Source organism: Melanotaenia boesemani, chromosome 13 (assembly GCF_017639745.1).
Source record: "Melanotaenia boesemani isolate fMelBoe1 chromosome 13, fMelBoe1.pri, whole genome shotgun sequence".
In the NCBI taxonomy this organism is placed as follows: Eukaryota; Metazoa; Chordata; class Actinopteri; order Atheriniformes; family Melanotaeniidae; genus Melanotaenia; species Melanotaenia boesemani.
The window spans coordinates 14848466-14870723 of record NC_055694.1 but is presented as its reverse complement, the minus strand read 5'-3'; the positions used below and the strand labels follow the sequence as shown (position 1 = coordinate 14870723).

At 35.2% G+C, this 22258-nt stretch overlaps 2 protein-coding genes and 1 long non-coding RNA gene across 3 annotated transcripts; 2 read left to right on the top strand and 1 right to left on the bottom strand.

Annotated features, from left to right (window-relative positions):
- Nucleotides 1-189: 189 nt before the first annotated feature.
- LOC121651913 (patatin-like phospholipase domain-containing protein 2) lies at nt 190-2157 on the top strand (the record flags this gene model as incomplete). The annotated part of the gene is made up of 6 exons (XM_042004367.1): nt 190-397; nt 481-713; nt 1207-1272; nt 1356-1568; nt 1907-1967; nt 2054-2157. Coding segments are annotated over exons 1-6 (885 nt in total), but the record flags the coding sequence as incomplete, so codon positions are not given.
- A 3-nt stretch (nt 2158-2160) lies between these two features.
- LOC121652019 lies at nt 2161-4434 on the top strand. The gene is made up of 3 exons (XR_006012552.1): nt 2161-2281; nt 3071-3188; nt 4362-4434. It is a non-coding gene; the product is annotated as an uncharacterized LOC121652019 (long non-coding RNA).
- Nucleotides 4435-18941: 14507 nt separating this feature from the next.
- Nucleotides 18942-21009, bottom strand: LOC121651987 (potassium voltage-gated channel subfamily A member 10). Its single transcript, XM_042004492.1, has one exon. The coding sequence runs from the start codon at nt 20844-20846 to the stop codon at nt 19107-19109; it is 1740 nt and encodes a 579-aa protein (XP_041860426.1). The 5' UTR covers nt 20847-21009; the 3' UTR covers nt 18942-19106.
- Between the last annotated feature and the right edge of the window lie 1249 nt (nt 21010-22258).

Here is a 22258-nt window from a genome sequence, read left to right as displayed (position 1 = left end):
TAACCAATAAGATGTGTCAAATTGTAATGTATTTAAAGACACTGGTTGAGCAATAGTCAGTCACTTTTTTACTGACTGCATCATCTTTGTTTAACACAACTTTACTTTCCTGACTTAAGGTTTTTGCCAGAGTGCTAATGTTTTTCCAATTAAAAAAAGAATCAACGGGTCTTTGAAACAATTTAGAAAATGGTCCCCAGCATCTCTAACTGTCACTACCATGAATTTCCCAAAGACATTTCTTTCTCTGGATCTGGATTTCTGTCCACCTACCAGCTGGGTGTTGCCCTCTGCTTTTTCAAGTATGCACCCTGGATATTGCGCTCAGCACCCTGCATCCTCGGTTCATCTGCTGGATCTCTAATCGCAGCTGCTGTGGTCTGTGAAATGAACCTCAGTAAGTGACCATATTGTGTGTTATAGACTTACTTTGGTTGTATGTTTAAATAACTTTTAACTCAATGTTGTCTTATCTTATAGCTACCATACGGGATGAGCTACTTCTTTTTGCCAAAAAAGTGATGGGTTTCAGACTTGGACCATTTCACCCCGCGATCGATGTTTTTGAGTGGTTAAAGTTTGTTTTACATAAATATCTTCCTGCTGACGCACACTGTGTGGCTAATGGTCGCCTTGGTGTTGCAATGACCCGCCTATCTGATGGGAAACACTTCATTATGTCTGAGTTCCAGTCCAAAGAAGATGTAATACAGGTAAGCAAGCACTGCACTTCATAACTGTTAGGAACTTTTTATTTTTTGCAGGTATCTCTATTGCCAAAGTATCAAATATTCAATGCTGAGGGAAATCTGTGGATTATTTAATTAATTATAAATAGAAACTACAATCCTGTGCAAGAAAAGTTAAAATAAGTTTTAACTAGTCTTCCTAAAATGGTAAAAATCCTGCTTTTATATGAATGTAGTAGTCACTAGAATCTTATAATGTGATAACTTCAGCCACCAATGACACTTTTCCAGTGTTAGTACTTTCTGTTGTTACATTTATGTTACTGTTGCTGTAAGTATCTCACAACAGTACTTAAAATACTCGCAAACCTTTAGTTACATTGCCAGTGCAGGACATTTACTTATAACAAATTACTTTTAGAGGCTGGTTTTTGTACTTCTACTAAAGTAGTTCTTCTGTGTGTCTGGGAGAATCCTGCTTTTTAGCAGTCTTATAATACTCCTCTGTTGTCCACAGGCCCTGCTGTGTAGCTGCTTTGTTCCTGGACACAGCGGTTTTCGTCCTCCAACCTTCAAGGGAGTAGTGAGTAACTGTTTACTGGTCCTCTCACAAAATCAGGCGTATTGTTCGCGCTCTTCAGTTATATTTGTAATCCTGTCTGACAGCATTACATAGATGGTGGTTTGAGCGGCATGCAGCCAAGATTGCCCGATGGAGCCGGTCGCACATTGACCGTGTGCCCATTCTCAGGAGATGCTGACATCTGCCCCTATGACCCACCTTGCGTAATAGAAATGGTATTCAGTGGGGTCAATCTCAAGTTAAACATTGCAAACAGCTTCAGGATCCTCAATGGCCTTTACCCTGTGGCTTTGGCGGTAAGATCCTTGTTGTACTGTCATCTGGTTTCTCACCAGACTGTCTTTAACGTGCTTATCATTGACCAAGAAGTCATTTCCATAAACATCCCTTAGGTCAATAATCCCACCCAAATAAGTTTGTAATACATGAAGATTGAAGAGTTTTTGATGGATTAACATAACACAATACAATTTTATTAAAAATCAATAAATATAAATGTCAATCTGAATATTAAAACAGATACAAATGCAGTTTTCATGTCATAAATCTCTACCATACAGATGATGATAAATCACTGTGAATGAAACAGGACTGTCTAAAACTTACATTGAATTTGTTTTCTTTCTCTTGGTAGACTCTTGAGCAAGCCTTCCACAGTGGCTACAAAGATGCTAATTTTTTCCTTCTTAGTAATGGTGGGTCAAATGAAGAATTAAAGTTTTAGGCGTATTCACACTTCATCTTATCTAAATTTCTCCTCCATGTCCCTCCCTCTGTTCAGATCTGGTCCCATCTGTGGTAACTTACAAGTTGCCCCAAAGCTCATTATGCAGTGACCAAACTAATGTGCCCATGCAACTGGAGAACACAAAAGTAGAAGACGAGATGAAGGTGGAAAAGGAGGCTACACTGACATCTTTTGCAGACTTCAGATCCATGCAGATGGTCAACTCCATGGACTCAGAAACCGCAAGAGATCATCTTCTTCATTTTGATGTGGTGAAGAATGGTAAGAATGCACACACAAAAACACAGTATCAGTAGCTTCAGTAGCTTCCTTTAGTTTATAAAGAAATATTCATATCACACCTGATATTGCAGAGGCCCCAGGGAAAACATGCAAACTCCACAGAGAAAGCTACTTTTCTTGTGATTTGTGATGCAGCAACTGCCTCTTCACCATGCCAAATACAGGATGAATAAACACAAATTGTATACAAAAGAATTGCAAGAAAACACTTTTAAATTCAAAGATGCAAGCGCTGAAAATTAAATAAAGGCACACGCTAAATGCACAAGCAGTGTTTGTTCCTGGTATACTCAGATGGTGAATCATGAAGAACATCACAACCACAAACAGGCAGAATTTTTAAGTAGTAAGAAAAAGATCAACTGTGAATTTTGAAATGTTTGTAAAGAAATTAAAAGGAAAATAAAAATCTCCTCTGCCATGTTCGTACAGAATGGGGTATGGGTGGGTGAGGGGAGTGTACATGCTCTTTGTTTATATGTGTGTTTTTAATTTTTTGTTATATACTTTGGTGTGTGAAGGCTTGTAAAATTTTGTTTTTATTATGCATAATTTGTTGTTATTATGTGAAGCACTTTGTGTTGCTTTGCTCATGAAAGCGGCTCTATAAATAAATTTGATTTGATTTTGACTTAATTAAGATTTATTCACCTTTATTTGACCAGATAAGTCAATTGAGAACCAATTCTCATTTAAAATGATGAGAATTGAGGCTGATTTTTCTTTTGCTTTTTCATTTATTATGTCACCTCTATATCTATGTTTCAGTTCTTCTGGGCAATGTGATGGCTCATCAGAGCATCCATGGTCTACCAGCCAGAATCTTGTCCAACTTGCTCCTACTCCTCGTCTTGGTGTTTTCAGCCCTACTCTGCATCAGGCAAAGGTAAAGAAAAACATAACTCAGGTCACCAGATTAGATGATACATTTGTGTACTTTAAATCTTCTTTCTATCAAACAGAAAAAAATCCAACCATTTAAGTTTTTTAACTTACTTTTTATTCATGTAGTCTATTTTTTTCCTTTTACTGTGATGTTACCACAGACATACCTAATCATTTAAAATTGTTGCAGCTTTCTGATGAGAAAATAGTCATATTGATTAAAATATTTAACATTTCATTTTAAACTTATCTAATAACTAAAACCACATCATGGGACTTAGAACCCAAAGTCACATCTTTTGTGGTTTGAGATTGAGCAGCTGCACCTCAGACATACAAAGAGGAAAGGAAAGGAAAGGAAAGGAAATGAAAGAAAAGGAAAAGAAAGGAAAGGAAAGAAAAAGAAAGGAAAGGAAAGGAAAGGAAAGGAAAGGAAAGGAAAGGAAAAGAAAGGAAAGGAAAGAAAAGGAAAAGAAAGGAAAGGAAAGGAAAGGAAAGGAAAGGAGAGAAAAGGAAAAGAAAGGAAAGGAAAGAAAAAGAAAGGAAATGAAAGGAAAGGAAAAGAAAAGAAAAGAAAGGAAAGGAAGGAAAGGAAAGGAAAGGAAAGGAAAGGAAAGGAAAGGAAAAGAAAAGAAAGGAAAGGAAAGGAAAGGAAAGAAAAGGAAAAGAAAGGAAAGGAAGGAAAGGAAAGGAAAGGAAAGGAAAAGAAAGGAAATGAAAGGAAAGGAAAGGAAAGAAAAGAAAAGAAAGGAAAGGAAAGAAAAAGAAAGGAAATGAAAGGAAAGGAAAGGAAAGGAAAAGAAAAGGAAAGAAAGGAAAGGAAAAGAAAGGAAAGGAAAGGAAAGGAAAGGAAAGGAAAGAAAGGTCTAATATTAAGCTTATAAAGAGGATTATAGGTTTCTCTGTGTCCATAGATTTTAACTAAGTAAAGTGGTTTATTTAAAGAAGCAAAACCTAAAATGCTGCTTACTCTGAAATATGAGAGGGAAATGTGAAGCATGCAGAGATAAAAGCTGCATGTTTCTGTAAATATTTCACCCATCTATCTACCCCTGTAATATTACCCCCTCTTCATAATGTAAAACATACTATGCTGCAATTAATGTTTGATTATTTTCTTGAGTTTATGTTTATAGCTTCAAATTCATGTACTGATTTAATTTCTTTCCACTAGATTGGAGATGCTGTTCAGGGAGATGCCTGACTTAATTATCTGGACTTGGCTTAGCCTGAAAAATTGCAGCGTTTTTTTTTTCAGCATTCTCATCTGCACCATGAAGAAGAATGTGTCAGACAGGTAAAAAATTCTTAATTATTACACTGGAAATTATGTTTAGTGGTTTAAGGATCCTGCGACCCTTAATGGAGAAAGTGGTACAGATAATGAGTGAATGAATGAATGAATGAATGAATGAATGGTTTAAGGATGAAAATTTGCCTACTAAAGTGATCTGCCTCCATACTTATATCATTTAACTCCTGTTTGTATTGTTGTTCAATCATCTTTTTGTTTTAGAGTGATGAATCTCATCCTGCTGTTGCAGTGGCTCAAACTTTAACCACAAAATGAGCTTTTTTGAGGGAGAAGGGATTCATCACCAAGAGCTCAACAAGACAACAACATTGTATCAATGCATCACCAAGCTGGAATATAAATATTGCATTATTTGCATAGCTTACAACATATATTTATTCAGACAAACCCTTTTAGAGCCAGCTTAAAAAGTGCTTGATGTTTTAAGTGAGTTCAATGCATTCTATGTTACAATTTCTGTAATTTCATACTTTTAAACTATATTATGTGGTAGTGCATGCATCCAACCAAGACTAGATCCGATAGTATTTGTTGTTGTTGTTGTTAGATCAGTAGTCAGTTTACAGGACATATAGAAAAAGTAAGAATTGCTAGTTTGCTTAACTGCATAGAACATGTTGCTTTTAATTGGGTTAACTGGCAACAAGACAGAAACATGATGGATATAAAAAGAGCACCTTAGAGAGGTAGAGTCTTTCAGAAGTATAGAAATAAAGATTGGAAAAGAAAAGTATCAAGAAATTGAGCCACAGTGAGGTACCTTCATTTTTTTTTCTCTATAAGAGAAATTAATTATAAGTATAGCTTGACTTACTGCATAGATGTTGTCTTTAAAAGAATAGCTGTTACATAGTGGTAAACATCCACTTCCAATGTTTTTTAAAATGTGTTAATGCCATTAAATATAGATGAACAAATATTTCCAATGAAATAAAGTGTCTCACTTATCATTTTATATGCTTCCTAAATTATTTTGTGAATGGAATATTCTGGTTTTAATAAAAAAACAAAAAACAAAACAACAACAACAACAAAACACTGTACCAGTGTTTTTAGAATTGTGGTTGCCTGATCTGATGTGCAGTTTTATGAGTCCTTTCATGTGAGGTCCAATGACCATGTTAACATCATCTTTGCTTGATTTTCAAAATTTCAATCAAATGTCTTATAGTCAGATATATATGATTTACTGTATGTAATTATGGTACTTCTAAATAAGGTGCAGGGGTAAGTTCATGCAGCCCTCCATTTATTTAAGAACATATTAAGTATCCAGCTGAACATCCCTGAAAAAACACTAAGTAATCTGAGTCATATTTTAAACTGGAGCTCCAGGGTGTTTATCTGGAGTGTTCCATGTTTCTTGTGAAAGAGAAAATTGACATATATTTCTCTGATGTACTACTTTAACAATGCTTTAACTCATCTTTTACTGTATGCCTTTTCCCTCACTATTCAGTGCACTGATACAGTGGTGAGTCTCAGTGACCTTTTTATATGCCCTCATTTTATTTAGATGTGCTCTAGGAAAATATTACTAATTCAGTATTTGTGTCATTGCATTTGATGATGTTGTTTGAGCAAAAACCTTTGACTCTATTGCAATTTATTATAACTAGAAAGAAAGTGATGTGGTAACCCTTTTATGTGACTGCAAATGAATAAAATATATTGCTTTGAAATATGTCGGATTTGACATCTATAATGATTTTCTGGTGTTTTGTGGTACTACTGCTGACAGCTGTTAACGTTCAACTCACAATGTCAGAAACATATTGATATCATTGAAAGCCATATTCAGTCCACATATCATAATCCTACCACACACATCTGTAACTCTGCAATTTTTGCCTTCACTTAAAGGGTAAGGAACTTTACCCAAAGAGAATCAGTATATCCTCTGGATAGACAGGATATGTCATCCAAAAGAGTAAAAACCATCTATGTAGTTGGACAAATGTGGTTTTTACTTTAGCAAATTGGTTAGGTTGAAGTTATAGCGAAGTTATAGCTATTAAAATCCCCCAAAGTTGGGTCATTGTGTAAAATGTAAACAAAAAAAGAATGCAATGATTTGTCATAAACCCATATTTATATATATATATATATATATGTATATATAAAATTTGTAGCCTGAGGGTTGCTGTTCCGATCCTCGGCCTGTTGAGCTGGTGTTTCCCTGAGCAAGACACCGAACTCTAAATTGCTCCTAATGGGTCGTGGTTAGTGCCTTTCATGGCAAAAAGTGCTTTTTTTTAGTTAATGAAACATGAAACACCCATTGCTTATAAAATATTTAAAAACTTGTTGGAAGTTTAGTTTAAATGTGTCATTTAAAGTTTTTGCATCAGTTTTGTTTTTTTTCCAGCTGTTTGGAAAGTCCAGATGTTTTTTTCTTTAGCATAGTCCAACAGTGAAACATGACTACTTTGTTTTTATGTGATACAAAGGTAACATAATGTGGGGGGAAAAATTGCCAAAAGTATGTATATATATATATACTTGATTCAGGGATTTGGCTCTTTTAAATGTCTACCTCAAAACTACGCCACATATCCATTTGATAAGCTAATCCACCTTTCACACTCATTTCTGAGCAGAAGCATGTGTTGGCACAGAGCTAGAGCGGATGATTTTGATCACTGCATTCCATGGCCTCTCTAATACTGATGGCCTATTACCTGCAGAGAAATCCTCTTATATAATGAGTGTTGATGGATCATACGGATAACACAAACATCTGCTACTGTTCATCCACTGATCCACCAGCTGGCTTTATAATGACAGAGCAGAGACAGGCGACAGTATCTGTGTAATTGAAACATGCAGGGGTTCAAATGTACATGATAAAAAGGTCTCCTCTATTCTCTTTTCCTCTACTCTCATTTGGGAAAATGACGGATGTAAGTAGAATTATGACACAAACTGTTACTTATCTCTTCGGTGGCTACAGTATACCTTAAAAAGCTCATGACATTTTCTCATCATCCTCATGACCTAAGATGTTGTATAGCAAGGATTTATGCCAGTTCATTTTCACTAGTTCGTGTCAGTTTATTTTTCTGTTTTATTAAAAAAAAAAATAAAAAAAAAATGAAGATGAGAAGTGATTAAAATAATATATAGTAGCAGAAGAACGGAAGAGAGACTGTTGTGTAAGTTTCTGTGAGTTTATGGCACTTTTAAGTCGTCTGACAAAAGCTCTATTTGAATGCAGTCCATTTAAAATACTTTCATAACATACAGATGAAAAAAAACATGGATATCTCAAAGACTCTATAATCCAAGTCTCAAAGACTTCTTTCTTCCAACAGAAGAATGGTGATTCTGAGGTGTCATGGGTAAATAAAGAGCAACATGTTTGCCACTTTCCATTGCTTTCAGTGCATTAGTTATGGGTAAGTATACAGTAATTTACTAGTAACTATTTCCTAATAAAATGTAGCATTAAAACTTAAATTAAACTGGATATGGGAAGAAAAGATGTCACTGAAATCACAAGTCACGATGCAGTTTGGTCAGTTCATGTATGGGTTCTGTTCAGTCTTATTTTTAAAAAATTGTAGAAATAACTCTGAGGTCAAATGCTAACAATTTAGATTTGTCTTAACCTTTTCTATCTCTATATCATCAGGTCGAAGTCTAACCTAGTTATCGACCACCAAATTCCAAAAAATAAAAATAAATAAATCTCACTTTCGCTGGAATACCAGAAGAAAATGGAAGAGAGGCAGTAAAAGAGTGGAGACGTTGTATAGTGTACATAATAATAAAGCAATTTTGATGAAATAATAAACAGACATATAAAAAAAAACACCTTGTGGAGTGTTTATTTACAAATTAGGTTGATCAGTAACAATGAAGTTACACATTTAATAGGATCATCGCAGAGAGGCAGAATCTCTCAGCCACCAAGTCTCATGACAGATCATTACGTTGGTCTACTCTTGAAATGTGCTGGTACATCATGACATACACTTTCCACGCTTTGGCCTCAAATGCTTAAGAGGAATGTTATGACAGAAGGAGCTAATCGATTGAATAAAAAGAGATTGCTAGTTTGAGACTCATTCAACACTTTTGTACTGCCCTCCACTCAGAAAGTTGTGACTTTTCTACTTCATTCTCATCCATAGGTTACAGTTAGAATTAATGCACATGATTAGGTCACAAAATATACATTTGGACAACTGGAAAAAAAAAAAAAAAAAAAAAAAAATTACATTGTTATAGTTAACATGATTTACCATTAGTTTCAATGTATGACCATTTGTCCTTCCTATTCATGAATGTGATTTTTATAATTTAAAAACTTTTCTTCATCCCAACATTTTTGCAGATTGTATGAAATCTTCATTGCAAATCTTTTTCCCATCTAATTTTGAAATCAACATGTAAGCATTGACCCTTTAAATGTGTTAGCAAGCAGTTAATTATTACTGTTGTCTATATTTGTGCCACATACAGGGGCCTACCATCTCAATATGTGGTTAACAGAAATCTATGATCTAGAAAATTCTGAGGCCATAGGTGCTCAGTACTTACTATATGTTGGTGTCACACTCAGCCTTAAGGGTGGGAAATCTGTTGAATCTGGAAAGGACATTTTAGAATAATTCACTTCACTTAATCAAACAGATGTTTCACTAGGGTGTGTTTACATGTTTTAATGAGAGTTAGCTTGTGGATTGTTTCTGTGGATGTGTGTCTTCTAAGAGTCGTTCTACTCTTAGAAGGACAGTATTTTCATTTTTTCTATTTTTCTATTTAGTCTTTTTTTCTGCCTCCTTCAGCTTCTTCCATATCATCTCATTGTTAATTGTCCTTAGTTGATTAGGTTTTAGAAAATGTGTCTTATGGTGACGATTGCTGGCACTGGGAATATTTAATAGACTGGCAGAGCTCCATTTCTCCTCATTCTGCCCAATCTTTATCATCCCCATCTCTCTTTTCTTTTGACAGCATATAGTATTATTTCTAGAACAGATCGAAATATAAATTTCAGTCTTACTAAGTATAACATTTAATGTTTCCCATGAAAAATCCCACCCACCCACAACACATCATAGATTTTCAAGCTAAAATGCAACACAGATCAGGGAAGGGTTGAGCAAAGAAGAAAAGAAATACATTTCACATTTAAGAAAAGAGTATAACAAAAGTAAATATGGTAGTAACAGTTTAACATCAAGTCAAATAGCATTAAAAAATCTTCTTAACCCCAATAGTTCTTTTCAACCAGGTCCAGGTGTGGATGTCCAAAATTTGTGATTTTTGTTTTCCTTCATAAATCAGTACTATTGGTCACCCTTTATGGCTGTCTGTTGTTTTACAAATATTTAAAGATATATGATGTGAAAAAACACAATACCAATTTTGATGACATTATGTCCAATTATTACAAAACCATACAGTTTTTTTCATTATTTGAAAAATGACAGTTTTGGAGATAGGAGATTTGCACCCGACAGCAGCGATTGGAAATTTATCATTATTTAATTGCGTAAAGTCTTTGCTACCTTACTTCGGAATAAAAATACCTCAGTGCATTCCCACTGAGAATGCATTAATGTGCTGACCATGTTATGTTAGCAAAAAGTGTTTGAGCAAAACAGTACAGATGAGAAGCTACTTAAATTTTGTATAGATAAAAAGTATTTAATCAGTAATGTTTAAGCATTCTTTTTTTTTTAAACCAGAGATAAAAACTTATCAGAAAAGAATAATCAACTTCAGCCTGTTTTGCTCTTGTCTGTGAAATTTGAATAACTAGAGAGTGGTAAATGCATCCCATGACTGACTGCAATGAAACCCAGCTTTGTTCTGAATTGGTCTCAGAAGAGGGGAGTTTCAAACCTACAAACATTTTATTTAACCATCACTCCCATGTTGTCCTCTTATGACCAGCAAATAAGGTAAAAATCTCATCCAGTGGACTGTTGAGACTATTGTCCCATGGCTTGATTTTAATTTAACCTTATTTGTTCAGGGAAACAAATTCACTGAGTGGCATTTTCTTCTCAGAACTTCTTCTTTCCCACCCACAATGGTTCAGCCTCAAATGACCTTAAGATGTTTTAGAGGCAAAGAGCTTTCAGCAAGAACTGTGTTTTTTTTTTTTTTTCTTATCTGTCTATAATCTTTATAGGTAGTTAAAGGGCACAATTTGCAACATACAACTATGACACAGTCTGACAGAACAAATTTCTCTACAACAAGAGATAACTGTGACATAACCCAAAGGATTGCTGATCATGAGGATCTGGACTGAAAACCTTTCACTACATGGAATATAATTAGTTGGATTTGGAAAATAATATAGACCTGGATATTAATTTCTACTCCAACATTAACAACAACTGTTACTGTTACACAGATGAACAGTCTAATAAATCCATCATTAAAACTGATGATAAATTACCAGTCATCCACTTAATGTAAGATAATAATAATAGTAAGAGCCTATATGCAAACTTCAACAGCGTTAAATAATGTTGGATGGGTATGATTAAATTACATTAATAGAAAAAACAAGAGTGAAGGAGGACTGGCCATGCATGTGGATAAAAATATAAACAATTATGTGGTACAAAGGATGCCATCAGAAACTGACAACTTACTGGAGTGTATGACTATTGAAATCTGTAATGGAAAAAACACAAAAACTTATTAATAACCTGCATAAATAGAGCATATATAAAGCTTGAAGTTTTCAAGGACTGGATTGAGGCAAACTATTCAATAATTAATGAAAAGATCATTTTTAAATGTGGTGACTTGTTGAATCCTAATAAACACAAAATGACTGATGATTTTATAAACACAATGTATAGCATGAGCCTATATCCAAAAATTCTCCAAAAAAAAAAACAATTGTCAGTTTTCTAGACTAATACCGCTCATTTCCACGTCACGTTAATGGGCGCTGGGATTGCCCTACTATCGTATAAACTTGCTGCTGAGAGTCATGTATACAGGGTGTGTGTGTGTCAGAAGAAAAACCAGGGGGGAGACGAGCGGGAAATGAACTCGCAACTGCAAGTCTTTCCTTTCTGCTGCTGTCAGACTTTACGATGGGCACATGTAAAGTGTGTTTACATGTTTACATGTTTATGTACATATTTATCTACTGTACATACTCGCCTTGTCAGACCATATACTGTACATATTATTATTTATTATTTGTGTGTGTGTTGTTGTTTGAAATCATGTGTGTACTTCTGCTTACTGCACCTGTACTGTTGCAAAAAGCATTTTTCCCACTGAGGGACTAAAAAAAGTTTTCTTATTCTTATTATTCTTATATATTCTTTGAGCTCATGATCCAGCCATGAAGTTGAGACATTTCTAACCGTTTCTTTTCTTATAGGAGCATGTATGTCTCTTACCCCAGTTTTCAAGTTGTTGAAGTTGACCACATTGAATTCTGCTACCACGTGAAGACCAAATGTATTCTGTACTGTATGTAAAAAGTCTGTGACAATTTACTTATTTTCACTGGACACACACACAATTCTTTCTCCAACCTACACTTGTTGTGACCTCCTTTCTCTTCTCATCTCCCTTGCTCCTCATATCTCTCCCTCAGTTGTGGAACTTTCCATCAAAGCATCTCGTTAATGATGGAGCACTCTCATGCATTTTTGAGCACTTGACAGGGATCTCCCTCTCTGTAGTTTCAGCTTGTTCACACAAACTCTCACAATGTTTGTTTTTCTTTTTTAAAGTCAATAATTATTTTACTCTTCAGTCTGTTCAGTAAAGAGGTGAATAAATACTCTATGACATTTAATTTCACTCTGGCTCTAATCTGCATTTATATCATGTATAAATAAAGTATGTGACCATGTTTTTATGTTTCTAGTTTCTTCAAGTGACAAATATGTTCAAATCTACTTAAACTAAATGAGGAATATAGACTTTTGGAAACACTTTTGAGGCTAGAAAGTGAACCCCAGGAATTCAGACAAATAGGGAAATATGTATGATTTACTAAAGTGATTTTATTCATTTGTTATTTTAGAAACAGTATACTGTGTTGATCTGTCTTTGTTTATGTAACAAATACAGAAAGTAAGTATCTGTTACTGGGTTTGGGTAATCCCTTGGATTACATTTCGACTTACACTTTGATGAGGTATCTCATGACTGTAATGGAATTCAGCTGTAGTACCACCAGGTACTAAATCTTACACAGGATGCAACTGGATTCACTAAAGGTGTTTAAAACATACATAAAACATCTTCTGGGAAACAGATTCTGGGAAAATATACTAAGATTAATATCAAAAGCTGTGATACCCCATTCAGATTTGATATCTCATGTACTGATTCAAATTTTTGGATGGGTGTCCTTTACAAATTTGACTTTGAATCTGTAAGTGATAGGGCTCAACTGTGTTTGTAGTCAAAATAAAGCTCTAATTGCAGGTTAAGAAACCTGAACCACCAACAAAGGCCCAGATTCTATCTTGGAGGCAAGTCTCATCCTGATTTGCTAAGTCAAAAAAGAAAATAAATAAATAAATAAATAAGGTCCTTGAACATTGGTTGGCTGTTTTCAAATGCATGGAAACAGAGCCCAAATCAGTCTTGCTATCTCAGTTAGGATGACACCTTAGAACATTACTTGAAGATAAAATGTGGCATTGTATGCAGATATAAAAATGTATTTTTTTTGAGAGATGTGGGTGTTTGAAAAAACAAAACAAAAAGAGAGCTCCATACTTCTAGTTGCTTGAATATTAATCATTTAATTTAATTTCAACAATTACATATTTACAGAAGCTCCATAAGAAAAAAATAGTAACCAATTAAACGTATTAGATTACATATCCAGCTGCATCATTTATAAATCAAGAAAAGGATCTGATGTATATTTTAAAGATGGAAAAGCTAATTTGAAACTATAAATATTTGACTGGGGTTATTCACTGAGATGACAATCAAGTCTAATCAGGCAGCCTTTCATATATGACATCTATTATCCACACAACACATGTTTGTATCTTGACATGAAGAGAGAGATTTAAGAGCTCAGAAAAACAGTTGTTGAAGAGTTGTGAAAAGATCTCTCACATGCTGTATTGTTTATGATCATGACTGCATCATTAAGAGAGCAGCAAACAGGCCTTAAAAGAGGAAAGCTCCCCCACCCGAACATTATGCTTCTAATTTGCATTTTACTTTTAGGGATTACATAGACAAGCCAAAACGCTGTTTGAAAAATGTTCTGAAGATGGATGAGACCAAAGCTGAACTTTGTAGTTTTAATGAGAGGTGTTTCAGGAAAACAGTGCATCCCAACATCTTAACTTGATCCCATCTGTGAAACATGTTCCCTAAGGCATTGCCTCTTTTCTTTTTTTATTTCTTTTTCGTTTTAATTTTTTTACAAACTGGAGAGGGAAAATATGTTATCTCAAAGGTAGCTTGAAAATCTCAAACTTTTCTGGATTAATACTACAATCTCTGAAATGTATGTGACCAAGAACACTGATCGAACCCAATGTCATCACTCAACCTGGTATTTAGACTTGTTGCTGAAAATAGTTTGTCTGGAGCACACACACACACACACACAAAAAAACTGTATTTCTGAGCTTTTAAAAAGGTTTTGGAATATTATTTCTTATATCCACAATACATGTTTCCACTGTGTAATGGTCCCAGACGCATCCATGATGAAAAACAATCAACTCTGCCTTTAAACGTTAACATTTTCTCCACACTCAAATTTCGATTGTTATCTGTAAATGAAACTGTTCTGTTAGCCGTTGCTCATGTGGTTATATTAGTTATTGACGGATGAAGGTTGTTATTACAGTGCTCTCTGAAGGAACGCAGATCAGGCGTGTTTAGCTTAAGCTTTTGCTCTTGTTCTCTGGGCACTAAAGTTCTTTCAGAAAAAGTCTATAAAATGATGAGCTGCAGTGGCAAACCTCTTTCAGTCTATCTTTGAGGAACGTGAACGTGGTTCATAGGTGTTTTATATATATTTTTGTTAATACTTTAGATTTAATTTTCTCAATTTTTTTGACAATATTTGTTTTTGTTTTTTTTTCTGTTTGTTACAGATCTAGAGGAAAACCATAAGGCCAAAGTGGTGATCAATAAATTTGGAAACATAAAGAGCAACACTTTTAAAAAAGTTTTTAATGATTTGTTCCTAGTGAACTCAATACAATTTTTGGCCTGCTATATATTGTTACTATAAACTGAGAAAGACTCATCCATTTGTGGAAACAAATGGATGATCCATCCATCCATCCAGGGAGCCCTAAATGACCACCATTCCAATATTTTTTTATTTAGTATTAGAATATGCTGCAGGCCATAAATTGTGTGTGGTCCAACACATATCATATAAAACACTGTGAAAGTCTTCATCTTCATCTGCCCTTTATCTGAAGTGAGCAGTTCATGTATGAAAATTAACCAACATCAAAGACTTACTGCTGTTTCTGTGGTGAATGATAAGGGTCTAAGATTAATTAATTTTCCTGGCACTAATACAGCCAGTTAAAACACCAACCTGAAAATAATTTGAGATCTGTTTTGGTCAGAAGCACTGGATATGAAATGTTAGGAACACTTTTTGTGGTTGTTGTTAACTCTGCATGATAACACAACAGTTGTGATGTGACACAACAAAATTCAACTCTAAAGTTGCCTGTGGGTACATTTGAATCTGCATTGCAAATTAGATGTCTCTTCAAAAGATGTTAAGATGGTGTAAGAAGTTGCTGAAATTTTTCTGAACATCCTAGAATTCGCAGCTTAGTTTCACATCTTCTGCTGAAACACACATACACAATTATGCCTGATAACTTTATAAATATAACTCCCTTTAATTTTAATTTAAACATGTTAATAATGACAATAAATGACGTGAATATTTTGATGTTTTATGACTCTCTAACCCAACTTTGGTATTTCTTTACAGATGCCAATAAAAGCAATTACCCCACACTGCAGAGGATTCCCAGTGTATTCTCAAGTATATTTCCCAGTCTTTGTTTTTTATACATAGAAATACTTATTTTGTGCATATTACTGTTTATGCTGTGTTCATATTTTTCCCTAACTAAACCTGTGCTTCTCTTTATCTTGCAAAGGTTTTTCAATAAAGAAATCTGTTTTTCTATCGCAAAAAAGAGATTCTGACTCTGGTTGAAAATAAACATTTGTGCCAAGAATAATGGGAAGAATTTCCTAAAGAAAAATTACTTGTGTTTTTAAGGTAATTCTTAAGAACATGTGAGGCTGCTTGTTCTGTCAAAAATGTTTTAACTTGGGTGCAGAGTCCTGAAATTTTTTACAGTATAATTATGATCTTTAAGTCTATTATTTTTAGTCAACTACCAGCCTGGTGCTTGGTCATTGTGCAGTATTCAGTGTAGAAAGACGTTAAAAACTAATTAAAATACATTTTAAGATGAGGCTTAAACAAGTAGAAAACCTGAAAGGATATTAAAATATTCCATCTGCACTACTTAGATGACAGCAGCTTTCCTCTGTCTGAGACAAGGTGTTGAGGAGAGTCTAAAGAGATGTGGGAATAGATAGCAGACTAATCCTTGTTAACCAGAGGGTGGCAACCCTGTGGTGTCTGGAGGACTTCCAGTGATAGGGTGCTTACACATGCTTTTTTCATGTGACCTTTATCACTGTCTATTGCACCAACACTGCAGTGAAAACAGAGACAGGTTAATGAAAGTAATAAGGGTTTTCTTACCTGAAGGGGATCACCAAAGAGCGTAATGTTATCTTCTCTCACAAACATGCATATTCATTATATACACTTTCCCATATAAAAACAAATAACACATGAAAAGAGACAGATCAAAATCCCAGAATGTATTGCAGTAAATTATATACTGACATGGTCTCATACATATAATTACAGTGTAATGGTCTTGTTGATATAATTAACATATTGTCTAACTCTGAACTTGGTGACAATAAAAAGTAAGTGATCATTTTGAAATTGTGTTTGTGTATAAAATTAGGAACAATTATGGACAAGCAATCAATTTTAAGTATAGCTGCACAAGTTATTGTTTTGTTTGTCACTATGCTGAATATACTACTAAAAATTAAATGTGGAGGCTGAAAGAAAATGATCCTCATTCTGTTATTAGCTACAGAAGTTAATTAAAGTCAGGAGTTAATACCTGGAGTCCAGCAAATAAATCAAGATTTGTGGCCTGGATTGCTTAGACTTTTGAGAAGATACTGTTTTTAATGTTTTTAGCTTGTGTTTAACAGGGAGCACATGCTAATATGAAGAATACTTCAGAAGGATAAATCATAACTGAAAATATAGAGATGTTTGGACTTTAAATGGACCAAATAAAGTGGTTTGCCAGATGTGGGCACAAAGCTGTGATAACTACAAAGGGAGTACACAATTATAGATAAACAAATACAGCAACCAGAAGTAGCAGCTGGAAGTAATCACTGGAGGTGGTCATTAGTCAGGAGTGAGATGAAGTACAAATTATTTTATCCCAAAAAATCAACCCAGCACATCTGAAGTTTGCATAAGACCCAACTACAAACTGAGAAATTGTTTTTCTAACCTCTGAAACTGAGGTTGAACTGTCTGGAGACAACTGCATAGATTACAGATTTGTAAAATGTGTAAAGGTGGAACTAGCTGCCATTTGGCTGGTTGTTGCCAAAAGGGCCTTTTGAAACGATTGCCCTGTTACTGTGTTGTGCTATAAATAATTTAACTATATGAGCATTTCTTTTATTAGTCCAGGACGAAGAGTTACCTCCTGCTAATCAGTTATTAGGCTGATAAGAAATAACAATATACACTTTTACTGCATTTGCAGTAAAAGCATATATGTTCATGTATTTCCTGTAGGATGTCAGTGTGGGTGTGGTCAACAATGAGATAGTAATCTTGTCTTAGTAGCTTAGACTCATTGTGCTTGTCCTTTTGACTTAGATGACAGATTATATTAATTTACCGAATTCAGAAAAACAGATGATCATCAGGACATGTTCACATACCTTTTCTGCCACAGTCTAATGTTAATTTCATCATTTGGTTAACCAGAAATGGAAACATTATACAAGCCTAAAACTAGTTTAAAATATTATATTCCTGGATAAACATGTAACTTCCATTGCAAATGATATTTTATAGTAAAAGAAAAACTCAAAGCATACCACCAACATGTCTCATTAAAACAGCATAACTCACAATTATTCTTGCAAAATAAGATGGGTCATGGGGACATTTTGGCCCTAAGGTCCCTTAGTCCTGTATCAGTTCCCTTTATTCCTCTTATTAAACAATGAACTTTGGCTTCTTCTTTCTCTCTCTCAGTTTCTTAATGTTCTTCCATTACTAAAGGATTTTCTTCCACAAAACGTTACCCAATGACTGATAAAAAAGAAGAAGAAGAAGAAGAGAAAGAAGAAGAAGAGAAAGAAGAAGAAGAAGAAGAAGAAACAAAACAAAAATCCAAAACAAAACATGGCATTTTCAACACCTGGAAAATCATATCTTCTCCACAGATGGGGTCAGATAAACTTTGTATACCTTTATATTTATGTAATTCATATAATAATTAGTTTCATTGTTGGGAAGCATTTTGGAAAAACAATTATAACAAATAAATGCTAGAATAGAAACAGTGCAGAATTAATTAGCTGAGATAAAAAAAAATTCATTAACATATTAAAACATTATATATAACACTTAGATTATGTATGGCAAATTCAACAGTATAACAACATTGTACATTTTAAGGCACACCATTAAAATAAATAATATGAAGTAAGTTGTCGGTTATTTGAAAATAAGACATTAAAACCTTAATACATTTAAAAATGAATAAATACAGCAGGGCTATGATCTAAATACTACACACAACTTCTATTTCAATACTTTTACAGGAAAGTTGAGGTTGTATTTGAGATTGGTCTTATTTGTAGTCAAATTGTCATCAATCCTATCAGTTTTCTGAGGCATTTGCTTTCATCAGTGAGCAAGTAATGTGTCAAACACACACATACACACTAGATTAGCCAGCTTTCAACAAGCAATAACTCATCATATTTCATGATTTAAAAGTTTTGGTTTTGAATGGAAAGCTCCTTCCTGTGATCAGAAACACAATGTGAATATGGAATGTAATCTGAATTACATCAACATCTGGCCATTCTCTCTCTCTCCCTGTCTCTCTTTTAACCTTTGATCGAATTTGATTTTTAAACATGCTTGCAAAATCAGTCAAAATCACAGTAGAGAACCTAGTGGGCAAACAGGATTGATGGACAAAAAGATGACAATAAGACCAGTTACACTAAAGAAAGTTGTTAAACATAGAGTTGAGATAAGACTGTAGAGGATTTTCTTTCAGTTTCTATGCATCTTAAACTACAACATAATGTTGAAATATGTAAATCTATTTGTGTGCCATGTTACATAAAAAAAAAAAAAAGAGGTAAATGTAATACAAGCTGTTGGTCAATAAAAATGATGTATTTTACAGAAACAACTCATTTAATTGCTTCCATATTGTCATTCCTTGAGGGCTTTCATTACACTAAAAATAAATCATGCCAAATTTCCACATTCTTCTACAACAATTTCCCTTCACTCTGCCAGATACCATTGGTTTTATTGAGTGAACTATTACTTCCCTGTTTGGTTTCTTCAGCCTTAATGGCTTGCTCAAGAGTATCTGACAAGGGAAGCTTGTCCTCAGCTTCTGTCTCTCTGTGGTAGAAATAGTTGAAGTTGGAAACAATGACAGGAACAGGCAAAGCAATGGTCAGTACACCTGCGATGGCACACAAGGTGCCCACTATCTTACCCGCCATGGTAATAGGGCACATGTCTCCATAGCCTACAGTGGTCATGGTGACTACAGCCCACCAGAAACCATCAGGTATGCTGACAAACTGTGTGTTAGGTTCATCTACTTCAGCAAAGTAGATAGCGCTGGAGAACAGGATGACTCCAATGAAGAGGAAGAAGATGAGCAAACCAAGCTCACGCATGCTGGCTTTCAGAGTCTGTCCCAAGATCTGCAATCCTTTAGAGTGACGTGAAAGTTTAAATATACGAAACACCCTAACCAGGCGGATGATGCGCAGGATAGCCAAAGACATGTTCTGTCCAGAGCTCTCTTCTGGCGTTGTAACCAGCTCTGTTATCAGAGTTACAAAATAGGGGATGATGGATATGATGTCAATGATGTTCATGAGGTTATGGAAAAATTCACTTTTGCTTGGGCAAACTCCAAATCGAATGCAGAGCTCAAAAAAGAACCAAGCAATGCAGGTAGTCTCTATGAAGAAGAAAGGATCAGAGAAAGTTGTGAGCCTTCCACCAGAACCAGAGGGGTAACTTCTAGATTGGTTGAAAGGCAATATTGCTGTGGGCACCACTATGTCAGCGTCATCTCTGAATTCTGGTAGCGTTTCCATGCAGAATATAATAATGGAGATCACAATAATCAGGACAGACACCAGTGCTACACCTCGTGCTGCGTTGGAGCTCTCTGGGTACTCAAACAGCAGCCACAATTGCCGATATATATCATTGGTTGGGAGTGGAATTTCCACATCTTTTAGAAATCCTTCTTCTTCCCTGAACTGCTCCATGGCATCATGTCCAAGCTCGTAGAACACAATTTCATCAGCAAAAACATCTAGGGGAACATTAGCTGGTCTTCTGATTTTACCCCCAGACTGGTAGTAATATAAGATCCCGTCAAAGCTTGGTCGGTTCCGATCGAAGAAGTACTCATTCCTCATTGGATCAAAGTAGTCCATCCTCTTCGAAGGGTGTCCTAAAAGTGTGTCAGGAAACTGGTCCAATGTTTTGAGCTGTGTCTCAAAACGAAGCCCAGCAATGTTGATGATGACTTTCTGATCGCCATCATCCAGCCCTCGTTTATCTACAAACAGATCCTCGCAGCATTCCTTAGCAAGCCTACTGAAGATTGTCTCACTCTCTTTGACTCCCTCGCTGTTTAATAGCATTTTCCAGTTGGAGATCATACTGGCACAGCTACTACGCCCCTTTCTGCCTGGGGAAGGCATTGTTGGGGACTGAGGTACTCCCAGCATCTGTGTTTGTGGAATGGGTGAAGATGAGGTGGATTCCCAAATATAGGAAGGCCTAGGGCTGTAAGGGGAGAGTGTGGGGGATAATTGAGGGGCTCGCAAATGGTAGCTGACATCTGGGCTGTTGTGCTCTGGGGACATGTCCACTGTGAGAGCTGTGGTCTCATCAGCATAGGTGTCCACCTCATCGTCAAGGCTGCCATCAAGGTCCTCTAGGCTCTCAAAGTCTACTAGGGCCACCTCCATGGCTGTAGGTCAGCCAGTGCAAAGCCTTGGAACACCAGGATAACAAAATCAAATTCACTGATTGATGGAAGGCTCAGTCACCAAAGTCAGCAGTAGCTCTGTACTAGAGCATTGAGCCGTCAGCAAGACTCATAGGACAAATCGTGAGCCCCCTTTATTCTGAGTTTCCATCCAATATCTGTAGAATTAAAGACAGAAAAAAAGAGTCAGTGTATTTCTGTCAATTGTTAGTTTGTTTAGTGTTAAATTCTTGAGGAAACAAAAATTTGACATCCAGAAGCAGATATTCTATTAGAATACAAATTAGATTAAATTAAATTAATTAATTAAATGACTGAAAACTTTGTATCACTGTATTTGACATTGAGGTATCTAAGCATGGCATTTGTATGGTACACACTCAAGTTTTTACCATATAAGGTTCTCTGTCCTACAGACTGGATTGACACAAGAACATGCATTACATGCAAATGAGCATCCTATAGGCAAACTCTATGATTGGAGGACACAGGACTGAGGAATTTTCTTTGTTTAAACCCTATATAAGACAGAACGACACATCAGGTCTTTAGGTCTTCGTTCTGGTTTTGGGACCTCCAGATTTTGCTGCAGAAATCTGTTTTGATGTCTGAACTTTTGTAATAAACTTCTTTTTAATATTCAAGTTAGTGTCCAGAGACCTTTTTGCCTGAAAGCCAATTTTTCCACATCTCCTGATCAAGATACATCAACATTTGTTTAGGTAGGCTCATTTCATTTCGAATCTTGTTCTTGAATTGATGAAAACAAATACTGTCTACTGTGCAAATCATGTCACTCTTAAATGTTAAAGATTTCATTCTGCTTCTTCACTGTTCTTAGATACTATTAATGCCCCAACTGCTAAAATCATTTAAGCAGGCCCACAGCATAATATAACCTTCCCAATGTTGTGATGCAGATACTATGTTCCCTGTTTTCATTTAGTTGGTTTCACCTAATTTGTAATCAAACCAATCAACTGTGTTAAACCCCCTTATATTTTGGGCTTATATTTGACATTAAGTTTCCTTTTTACAGTATTCTTTTCAGTTAATATTACGACATGGAGGATTTCTTGATTAACTGTGCAGTGTATCATAAGGGGTAGAAGAGCTTTCTCTATAATAACTCTGTTTTCCTCACTACAGTGGTAAGTGAAAATGATAAGACTCCCTCATACAGTCCATTTTACTGGTCATTACAGATCATGTGAACACTAATAATTAAGCAAAATCTTGTCTTAGTAATTGAGTCTTTGCAATTTCCTTCGATTATTCCACTTTCTTTAAAGGTCTGACTTGCCACTAGGACCACACTGGAAATCTTTACTTATTACTTACTTATTTACTCAAAATTCTAAGAAGTCAGTAACTACTTTATTAGTTGTTTTC

Excerpts from the sequence above, each read along its gene's own strand:
- LOC121651987 (XM_042004492.1), bottom strand. The coding sequence starts at position 20,846 with ATGGAGGTGGCCCTAGTAGACTTTGAGAGCCTAGAGGACCTTGATGGC.